The 12,476-nt window shown below is 28.2% G+C and overlaps 1 protein-coding gene across 2 annotated transcripts in view; it reads left to right on the top strand.

The window, feature by feature from the left end:
* LOC107173854 (FMRFamide receptor-like) overlaps nt 1-12,476 on the top strand; it is a 101,803-nt gene that overhangs the window by 72,170 nt on the left and 17,157 nt on the right. For both annotated transcript variants that reach the window (XM_015524568.2, XM_089222378.1), the window contains one exon: nt 1,124-1,494. In XM_015524568.2, the coding sequence (XP_015380054.1) occupies nt 1,124-1,494 (371 nt within the window). The remainder of the gene's footprint in view (nt 1-1,123; nt 1,495-12,476) is intronic.

Raw genomic sequence — 12,476 nt, 5'->3', positions numbered from 1 at the left:
ATATACAAAAGATTAGTTTGAGATTAGATAAATAATACTAAAAATATAGAAGTTTTTTGATTTATGATTATTTTGTCATATTCTTACAAATTATAATACTAATAGTACTATAATATTTAACTAATGGCTATTTCATTTAAATAAATAAAAAATAAAATGTTCGATTATTGTGAAGCAAAATTAAATTCATGTGTGAGCCTGATTTACCATAACACTTAATATTTCAACTATATCGTTTGAAAAAATAAACATTAAGCACCTTCCATTTATTTTTAAGGAATCTATTAAAATAAATTTTTTTTAAACCGTTCCTGTAGTTTATGAGTTAAGAGATGACAAACAGAGAAACGTTTATTTTTATAAATATATTTTGGGGTATCAAACTATTAACTTTAATGGTTTTTTTTTCACACTGTTGAATAAAAATGAATGTGTATTCCTTTAGACTGAATAACTATTGGACCGTTTTCAATAAAAGTTACCTATATGACAAAATCCGATTGATTCCTTGAGGCTTAAAGAGTGTTTATAGGCTTATAGCTTTTTTTTTTTTTTTTTTTTAATCAAATACTTTTGCAAACGATTTTTTTTATAGTTCATAATTTTGATCTTTTTTTTTTAAACAAATATTAATCTTATAACAATATTGAAATATCATCTCATTTTATTATTATTATTATTTTTTTAATTTAATAGTTTTCACTAAATTCAGTAAAGAGTTTTACATTTTTAATTATTATTATAAAAAATGTAAGCACGAAGTACTATTATTTGAATAAAATGCTAACCAAACCCTATCATGTAGCTCTCTATTGTGAATTTGTGATGATGTTTATTGTGAAAATATTTTACACAGATTTACTATACAAATATAACAAAAAAAAAAAAAAAAAATTAAAGAAATATGTAAACAGTCGGCAAGTGATGTTGAAAAATTATATTTGACTCTTTCTAAAATCCAAGTGAGGACCGGTGGTGTATAGAATATGACGTGAGCACTGGAGTAGCTGTAATTTCTTAACAATATCAAAATACAATCGGGTGTGAGAAAACCACCTACCGGGTTCTCTAAAATTTGTTTTTTACATTTTTAACCACCTGATCACGTGACCCTTGTTCGCAGGTAACACGTCGGTGCTGTTAACGGTGTCGTTCACCGTCGAACGGTACATAGCCGTGTGCCATCCTCTACGCGGACGAGTGTTGTGCACCGAGTCCCGGGCCAAGCGTGTCATCCTGATGGTGGCGCTGTTCTGCATCGCGTGCACGGCCACCACGCCGCACGAGTGGCACATAGCCATCAACCCGGCCACCGGCAAGTTCCAGAAGAGCAGCACGGAACTAGGCCGGAACGACATCTACAAGAAGGCGTACAACTGGTTTTGCATCGTCACGTTCATATGCGTACCGCTGCTGGTGCTGGCCGTGCTCAACTGGTTCCTGATCAACGCGGTCAACCAGAGCCGCCGGAACCGGACGCGGCTCACGTGCCAGGTAAACAACAAGTGCGGCTGTAGTCTTGTATGCGACGTCCGACTTGTACGCCGTCGGTCGTGTACAATGTTGCAGGACTTGGAAGAAGTCGAACTCTGCAGGTGCGAGTCGGTAAAACATGATCGAACGCAACTCGACGACTGTGGATTGGCCTTCTTAATAACGATCCGATTGAGCAATTATAGAATATTTTTACCGACGCGTTTCTGCGCTTAAACCGAAATTTCGTAAATTATTATCTACCTATACTACATATCCATAGACTTAAATAATTGGGAGAGGGGCTCAACTGACGGCCTATTTAGGTACTATTTAAAATACTATATACCTATATTCTTTTGTAGACCAGTCATTGGTGACTCCAGGGGGTCATTTGCCCCCTACTAGAATTTTAAAATTGTTTTCCAAAGCATTATCTGTAACTCGGAAATTTAGTAAAAAAAAAGATAACTTTTAAAATGTAAGCATTAAATGTATACAAAAATCTTTTTATTTTTAAAATTAATTCTCTGAAAAATATCTGAGGATGTCCGAGTCAACTATTAAAAACTTCATCAAGTCGGTGCTGCAATTAATTAATGATCGTCGAAATGATCACGAATTAGTTTTATCCGTGATAGGACAATCCTATTGACCGTCAAACGCGACGAACTTCTTAAAATACTGGGCTGAGGTCAAACATTCGTAACCGGCAGTTGTTGTGAAGATAAGTAATTGTAATTCCCAAATTATTATAGAAATAATTCAGTTCAAATTTTATAGTGAGTATTTGTCGTTTGATCAAACCTATAGTGACTATACAGTGGCGTAATTATGGAGAGGTATCCCATCCTCCCCCATTTTTAAATAGCCATAATTAAACTCCCGTATGTACTTGAAGCTTTAAAAGATTTTAAGATTTTAAAATAAGAACTTCATCAAGTCGGTGCTGCAATTAATTAATGATCGTCGAAATGATCACGAATTAGTTTTATCCGTGATAGGACAATCCTATTGACCGTCAAACGCGACGAACTTCTTAAAATACTGGGCTGAGGTCAAACATTCGTAACCGGCAGTTGTTGTGAAGATAAGTAATTGTAATTCCCAAATTATTATAGAAATAATTCAGTTCAAATTTTATAGTGAGTATTTGTCGTTTGATCAAACCTATAGTGACTATACAGTGGCGTAATTATGGAGAGGTATCCCATCCTCCCCCATTTTTAAATAGCCATAATTAAACTCCCGTATGTACTTGAAGCTTTAAAAGATTTTAAGATTTTAAAATAAGAAATAAGAATTCATGGACATTATCATAGTTAAGATTTTTTTATATTTTACTAGTTTAAAACTACGATACCTTAACAATTATAATATATGACAAGATAATATATGTACGGCTCATGGTTCAAACATAATTTTATTATATTACCATAATTTATCTCATTTAATCTTTAATTTATATATATTAAATTAATATAGGTAATATTGTAATAGGACGAGAGTATAAACGTATACCCCTCCCCAGAAAAATTCCAAATTATGCCACTTGGTGACTATATTATCCATAATTCATAACAATAGTCTGACTATTTATTATCATCATCATAAACAAGCTAGGTGTAAAATGACCATGATATTGTGATATTTTTGAAAATGCAAACCGCACTTGTATCATTGTAATTTTTAGAATTGTTTAAAGTGATAAATTACAACATAGCAATATGTGTTTAGCTCAATCAATAAAAGATTTTCTTTTGTATTTTGAATCCTTTGTCCACTTGCTCGATCGTGTGATAGTTGCATGCTTGGGAAAATCAAAGTGAAATTGGGCTGCGTATATTACATTTTGACTTTCATGTGACCACTGTAGGTACAATAAATATATAGGTACCTATAGCTATAATATGGACTCGCAGATGGTTAAACGGTTCTAAACCTGAAGAAAACATTGTGGTTACATTTTCACCTCGAATATATCGTAATATTATACAGGTGCAATGATAAAATGGATGGCCTAGTGGTAAAAATACATTTCGTCGGTTGTTTAAGAGGTTAAATTCGTTAGTGTTTATTCATATAAGTAGTATTTTCGAATTTGCAAATTTCGATTTATAACCAAATGCTTTTGGTTATTATATATTTGAGTGTGTATTTTGTTTATAAAGTCATATACTTAAAATACTAATATATAGAACAGTGGGGCCCAACCCGCGACCCGCAGACCACAAGTAACACTCGAAGGTATTCTGAGTGGCCCGTTACAAATTTTTAAATAAAACAAAATATTCTAATACAAGTAAAATTATATTTATTTATTTTATAATAGTAATGATAATAATAAAATTAAAATATATATATGTATATATATTTGGTGGCCCGCTTGAAGATAATAGCTTACCAAAGTGACATGTTGAACAAAAAAGATTGAGCATCACTGATATAGAGTCTAATTAAGTATATCTCCGTCCTCTCGATACGTGTAAACCATTTACCAAAGATTTCACACAGATCATTTTGTCAAGATAGGCTGCACAAAATCACCTGCTATAACAACATGCATACGTAGGAATATACAGTTTATGCGATTCGCGTATCGGGCTCACGACTTCACGACCAATGGCTATTATTTAGGAATTAGTATTTATTTCATTTCTGCCGTGCGCTATCGAACGATTTATAATGGTTTATTCTTTTTGGCCGAACAAATTGAGAACATTTAAAATTCGTAATGAACTCGCCATCACACACCCGAAAAAAACTAATATGTGGTCGAAAACGAATTTACGCTCGACATTGCACCAAATCATTTAATTGGCTATCGAAGAACTTAGCTCGTTTGATTCATTCCTTTTTTTTTTGTTTTACTTCCGTAGCTCTTTATTAACTATAAAGACGCATTTACGACTTCTGCTTCATAATGACTTAAATACCGTAGACTAAAAAACGACTTTCACCGCTTTCGCGAGTCATCAAACTTTTTGTATGTATTTTGAAGTTGATTTACGCAATTTATCTGGACCAATACAACAAAAATCGAGCAAAATTGTTCAATTAAAGTTACCTATGAAATATGACAACGCCTAAAAAAATATATATATAAATTGAGCTTTCTTGGTCGTTTTTCAACGTTTCTATAGTATATAATAATATAAATATAACACGGATATTGGAAAGGTTTTAAAAATTCGAGAAAACCTTGTAAAATAATAGCGTAACATGTTATAGTTACAACTCTTTTAATTTTATACGTCCACGAACGGTTTGCCCATAATTTTTAAAATGTAAGAATTACGTGCCATGACCTTTTAAAAATTTGTACGCAACACAAATTTCCAAATTATAAATAGCAGTGATGCATTGAATGAATAAACATACTAAACAAATACTATACTTATGTATTAATTTGAATGCTTACCCACCTGCGATTATATCTTTGTACCAAAATATATACAATACTAATATTATGCGTTTGTTCAATTTCCTCATTTCCAAATACACTGTAGAGTCCTATATTGGTACAGTTATGCTCCTATTGTATATATCTAAATTTAATTTTACAAAATGTTTTAGGATTAACTACATCGTGTACAAATATTTTATTTAAGTTTTCATGAGTATATGCCATAGCATCAATTGAGCCATATTATGCAAAAGCATTAAATTCATTAAATCCTACCACCAAATATAGTTTTTTAGGATTCGGAACCTTCGTTCGAATAAGCCACCGAGTAACTATAATATTAAATTATAAAATTAACATTTTTATTACTAAGTATAGACATATTGTTTGATTATCTGCAAACGTACGAGTACCAGCAATAGGTTATCCGCAGTAGGTAGATTGATTAAATATAAACGCACTCAAATCGAAATAAGTTCACCTCAGCGAACTAAAAACCAGCAAAACAAATACACATACATTAATTAATTAATAATACCAAAAATAAACAATACGTAAGCATGCACAGATTTTAATATTATAAGCTCTTTAAATGTAAAATCATTATCCGAGTTTTAATTAGAGAAAAACGTTAAGTCCTAACACATTGTACGTTTAAAAATAAAATGCATGACAATAATGATGCACCTAATACAGTTTAAAGGGTGCAACTGTATTCTGCAGTATAATGTACGATTTTTTTTTGTAACATTAATTTATATACCTACAAGTAATTATTGTTCTTAAAAAGTCGCAACCCAAACGTTTGCAACAGTAAGTTTTTATTTCCACGGTGACACGATGCGACGTTAATGAAATTGATGAAATCGGCAGGTATGAAACAAAGCAAATATTTCCGTACAGTGTTTACATACATTTTCACAAGTAATTGATACCGCAAGCTACTGTTTAGTATTTTCTGCATATTCCAGACAGAGATTTTTTTTTACGCATCATTTTATCCTGTATCTATTACGTACATCGTCTATATTCCACTTCCACATAATATATGTATACAATGTACGCAACCCTTCGTTCCCTATACAAATACTTATATAATACTATTCTATTATTTTTTATTCATGAACAAAAAAAAAAAAACAGAAAATCTAAAAGAATAATAAACTGATGTGAAGCATGATCCTACATTCGCCCTTGTAATATAGATATCAACTCAGGTATAGGTACCTAATAAAATCATATAAGAAGTTAAATAATTCCGAAGCATGGTATTAGCTATTATAGCATGGTAATATAGTATTAATTGGCTTAACCTATTGGCTATTAATCTCATATCCATACGCAACGATTCCTGCAGAAGGGGCCAAAGGCGCCATTTCTGCTCATTGGTATTTTTCAATAGGTACTATTATTAATTAGATGCCACACACATTAATTAAAACAAAATTTTATAAAGATCCGTTTATGAGGTTATATGTAAGTTTCTATGAAGGTTATGCTATTTTAGAATGAAAATTGCTCAGTTGCGCATACACTTTCAGACATCATTTGTATTTTTTTTTTTATTCTACAGGACACTTTAAACATACAAAGTTTTTTTTTTCAAAACTTAAACACGAACTCATAACACATGTTGAATTTTATTATGATATTTTGTGTAGTCAATTTAGCGTCCAATTGTATTTGTATTCAAAAGCCAAAAACGTGCTCAATCATTGGGCGCCAAATATTCCCCATAGCAACCACAATCACGTCTGCTTCTTTTCCTAATCCCAAGCGATACAACATTTACAAACAGCTTCGAATTTGAATGAGATTTCCTACTTAATTTGTTATTATTTTTTGAATTTCGTTTTAGATAATTAATTTTGACTATGAAGGATTGACAAAAAAAAAAAAAATAGAAGCATTATAGGGGTTTCGGATGGCTGAGCCAAGTGGAGTATAGACTTAATTCAGTTTCTACTGTATACCTTCTAAATTACCACGATCGTGTGCGTCCTGCATTCTTCAATCACTTTAAGTGGCCATATTGAACTAGCCAGTAGGTTGAAATGCACGTGAAAAGATATAAGACCAATAATTAAATAACCCTATGGGATAGTAATAATAAAGTCGTTTAATGATTGATACAAATCTATACTATAGGTGGGCATATTGTATTATACCTACAATATAAGTATAGAACATGGATATATATTTAATTATTTTTATGATAATATTATAATTACTCGTCTGAGTTTAAACATGAGAAAAGATTTTGTTGTATTTACTCGTCATCGCCATTTTATAACTGGAACCAGTAATATTATAATTTTAAAATTAAAATAGCAATGATAATTGTTGTGATTAATGACAAATTTATAACATAAGAAAATTAATAACGATAAACATAAGTACCTATATTAGAATTTAATAACTCAACTGCTTATTTCTAGTATGCTATGAATGCGGCTAATGCATAACTTTGATATAATATTAATAGAACTAAAATATTCAATCACATTACACCGTCGACCATTTCAAAAGTCTATAACATACTATTACATTATAGATTTTTACAAACTATAATATTTCAAAATATTATTTCACAAAATTTTTATTATTTTAAAGATACAGCAACTGCTCCATTTGGTTATACGAAAAATAAAATATATTCTTTTAAATATTTGGATCTAAAATTACACGAACGGACCTGAAACAAATAGTTTATGTTTCTAAATATCTAATATTTATAATAATATCCGCCTTAGAACGATGCGTATAGGTATACATTTTAATGAAATAAATAAATCAAACGCTTTCAATATAATAAATATTTATATGTACCTACCCTTTCAATCGTTGTGAATAAAATATTATATTTTTATTTAATTTTTATAGTAATTAAAGGTAAAACTTATCGTCCACGTACATAAAAAGCGTTGATACATAAGCATACTTCAATGGTCTGTGAGTAAGTTACCTACTGTAATAATAATAAAAAAAAACTGGTAGATACTTATATGTTATTATATAATTTGCTCACGCGGGTGGTTTTCAAGAAAACATCTACTGACCGTTACCGTTTATTTTATGTACAAAAAATGGTTGGAACATTTCCCGATTTTTTTCCATACGAACACTTTTAAAGTAATTTGTACATTTGGTACGAATCCAGATTGTTATCAGCGTAGGAATACTTTTCTGTTTGTTTTTTTTAAACATATTACATATGTATAAAATAAGCATACGTGTACCTATGTATACATATGTATAAAAATGGATTATGTATATGATGTAATGTAATATATTGTAATATATATATATATTGTAATATATATATATATTGTAATATATTCAACCCTATATAATATAGACCACCACATGGGAAACCTATCTATCTATATTGGTACATTGGGAATTGTTTTTAAAAAAAATACAAAATGTGGCTTGCGAAATGTATGCTTGACGTTTGTACCTATATGTGTCCTCTCAAATTGGCCATAAAAAAAAAACACATCGAAAAGTTGGTAGGTGCTAGTTAGGTACTATCTACATCGGGTAAGTTCTATACTCGGGTATTGCTATACTATTACACTATAGCAATTCAATTGCAGTAATAACGATTAGTTTGGGTGGATGTTTTGCTTTTGACTTCTATATTTGTACAGTGGGCACTTGTTTGCGTCTATGTGTAAGCTATACGAATAGACCCGTATAGATAATAAAGTTGCCATTTACAGTTTGGTTAAATCGAAAACCAATAATACACTGAACAATTAAATTGAAATATTATAGTAACAAATAATTTTCTTGGATAAAATACTACTTCTCACCGGTCGCTATACTAGTCAAAACATTTAAGCATACTGTATCATCCTCGTCGACCACATCATATCAAATAGTATGTGATCTTTATTTGCGCACGGGGTGTTGTATAAATGTTACTTTTCTTTTTAAAAACAGTTTGAAAATAAACTGCATACATTTAGTAGGTAGATTACAAATATATTTTTATCTGATATTAATAATAATATGTTATATAGGTCAGTTCTCTGAGGAATTAGTGAGATATTTAAAATAGTGAAAAAATATTGTTGGCCCGGGAACGAAATATTGTGTGCTAAATATGCTATGACCTGTAAATAAGATATATTTTTTAGTGTAAGAATTTTGTATTTAATTTCATCAAATTTAAATTCAAAATGTATAGAAATCTCGTATAATCGTATTTTATAACTACCTATATTGTTTAGATATGTTTGCAGTTTTTTTTATTTTAAATGATAATATTTAATATTTATTATAATAATTACCTGCCTACTGTTCTTAGATCAACGTTGTGCCTATACGGCTATAATATATTATACCTAATTTATTACTCTAATAGCTAAATTAATATTAGAACTTATTATTTTTAGTAAAAAACCTAAATAAAAACGTAATTTAAAAGTTTAGAACTAAAACAGTTATTTTGAAAAACATTAATATCTATTAATAGAAAAAATTATCTTATTTAAATTTAAACAGAAATTTAAAAAAATGTATGAGCCATGATATTATTATTAGATTACATAAAGATCAGGTACCTAATATACTACTTTTTATCTATTCTAATTATAAAGCTTGGGTATAGAGAACCCTAAAAAAAAATAAAAACTTAAATGGACGCATAGTCATAAAGATACTGACTTTTAAAATTGAGGTCTACAGAAAAAAATAAAATGGGTATCTAAAAAAATATTTATTCTATAAACCATGAAAATTAAGCTAAATTATAAATTGTACTGTACTACTGCAACAAAATATAACAGCTAGACGTTCTTAATGAATCACTCTGTTTATAATCAGTAATAGTCGCTACGGTAAAATGTAAATGAGTTATCATTATTCATTTGTACGAAAGCATATTTTATATGGACTACTGCAGACATACCAAAAGAGTTTTAAGAAGGAAAAAGTTAAAAACGTTATTTTAAATTAAAATATCTATTATCAACACTTCATTCAAATTTTAAAATGGAATAATTTAACATAATATAACATAAGTCATAATATGTAGTATTTCACCTCTTATACGTAAATACACTCTGTGCACTACTCATTACATTGTACAATATACAAAAAATTCAAAATATTTTACAAAGATCATCTTTATATCTTGACTGAATTAAAACCTATAGTTACCACAGCAATTATTTTAATATATTAACTTAAATTTGTTTTAAAAATATTAACTATTAATTATTACAGTAGGTAAAAGACGTAATGAATAGGATTTTAATATATTATTAATATGTAGACGATATTAATATATAACATTACACGATTTTACTTTCATACATTAAGATGAGATTATATTTAATGGAGTTGAAAATTAGTATAATTAGTAATTACTATTTTTTTTAGACTTTTATTATTATTTTAAGCATATTTATCGATATAGTTTACCTACCAGCTATATATACCTAATATAATATTTTAATGGTTTCTATCATGTACCTATAGTTAGATATACTATATATAGATAGTAGGCACTTTATATATTATATTCATTGCAAAACTACCTACTTTTATTGGATTTTTAGAGAATATTTACATTCTGTTTTAATTAATAATTAATATTAATTTTCCCCATTTATTATGTTTTTATTGTTATTTCTTAATACATTTCTTTTTAACGAGTTATAATAATTATTGATTTTTTTATTTTAAACTAAAAAAAAATTAAATTGAACCTACCTTCTATTGTACCCATCTCTATGATATATTTACCAATCAAGAAATACCTATACTCTATGTTTCTATGGTCCTATCCGTTTTTCGTAGTCTAAAATATACAGTTGGATGAGATTCTACTTTAAATATCTCTAAATATTTTATGGCATTGGTTCGCGATTACAGATCAATAATCGCTGTTTAATGCTTGCCACTCATAATTTATCTATTAATTTACTCACATATTTATTAAATGTGAAATCGTATGCTCAATTCTGTATTCTGAAGGGAATTTAGTATGGCGATATAATTTGCATAGTTTATCAGTTTTACAGTTAAATTATTTTGTATTTATTATGATATAGTATATACCATATTAAAACACTTATTCCAGACAAAATGCCTCGTAAAGCACATCAAAAACGGTTTTTATTCCATTGTTAGGGCGTGCGTGTGTACAAATAGATATAATTCAACTACATACCGAGCTACAAAAAAATAAAATACACTCACATAAAAGACTGTTGTGTTTTGTTTTATTATGTATAACTATATTTGAATATATTATTTAAAATTTTTTGTGATAAAATTATAAATATTTTCTATGTCCATTGAATGTAAATTCACACAAATACAGGGTGTCCCACAGAGATCTGACATTCTGACAAATGAAATAACTTTTGTTCTAATCAATATTTTTTAAAAATTTCTTTTAAATATAATCCATAGACACTTGCGCTACATTTTTAGAATACATTTATTATTTTTTAAAACTAAAAATAACAAACTTAAAAATTTACAAATTTTTTTTCGAAATATTCAATATAGCCAATTTATAAATTTGATTTTCAGAAAAATTTATATGGTAAAAACACTTATTTAAGTCAAAAGGCTGATTTTTTACAATTTTTTCGTTAGGTAAATTATAGTAATTTATAGTTTATACATCACATATTATTAAAATAAATACAATAAAAAAATACGTAGATTTTAACATGCACTTATTTAAAAATGTTCTTATAAAATATTTAAAAAAAACTTTATTATTATTTGAAATTACAAGGTTTCTAACATAAACTAGATCGTAATTTACTTAATGAAAATATTTAAAAAAATTGTAAAAAATCAGCCATTTGACTTAAATAAGTGTTTTTACCATATACATTTTTCTAAAAATCAGATTTACAAATTGGCTACATTGAATATTTCGAAAATATTTTTTATAAATTTTTAAGTTTTTTATTTTCAGTATTAAAAAATAAAAAATGTATTCTAAAAATGTAGCGCAAGTGTCTATAAATTATATTTGAAAGAAATTTTTTTTAAATATTGATTAGAACAAAAGTTATTTCATTTGTCAGAATGTCAAATCTCTGTTGGACACCTGTACCTATATTTTACGAATCATGTATATATAGAGCGAATTATGTGTAAAGTGAAGTAGGTATACTAAATAGTTCATACAATCACAGTGTGTATCACCCAAAATATATTATCTGAAAAAATTATTGCATTTTGTAATTCAAAAAACCTCCGATAGTGATATAAGAGGAAACAATTGATTTTAAAATAATTATATTAGCTATTGCTATTATAATAGCTTTACGATGCATTGACAGAGACACTATTATTTAAAAAACAATGTGTCAAATCGTTAAACTCGCTATTTTTATAAAAGCATAAAACGCAACTTTTTTAACGAGTTTTAATTACTTACCATATTTTTACGACGTTTTCGTTAAGAACATATAAGTGTAGTTTATTATCAATAATAGTTATTTATAATATTTAAGTTTAATAATAATTTTAAAAAAAAATGGTTGTCAGCTAAATTAAAATTAAATATCTTTTTTCATTGTTTAAATTATTCAATCGCCGTGTTATAGGTAACAACGCA

Source organism: Diuraphis noxia, unplaced genomic scaffold, assembly GCF_037042655.1.
Source record: "Diuraphis noxia isolate RWA-SAM2 unplaced genomic scaffold, SU_Dnox_SAM2 contig0003, whole genome shotgun sequence".
Taxonomy (NCBI): domain Eukaryota; kingdom Metazoa; phylum Arthropoda; class Insecta; order Hemiptera; family Aphididae; genus Diuraphis; species Diuraphis noxia.
Note: the sequence above shows the minus strand (reverse complement) of the source record. Positions and strands in the feature narration are given on the sequence as shown.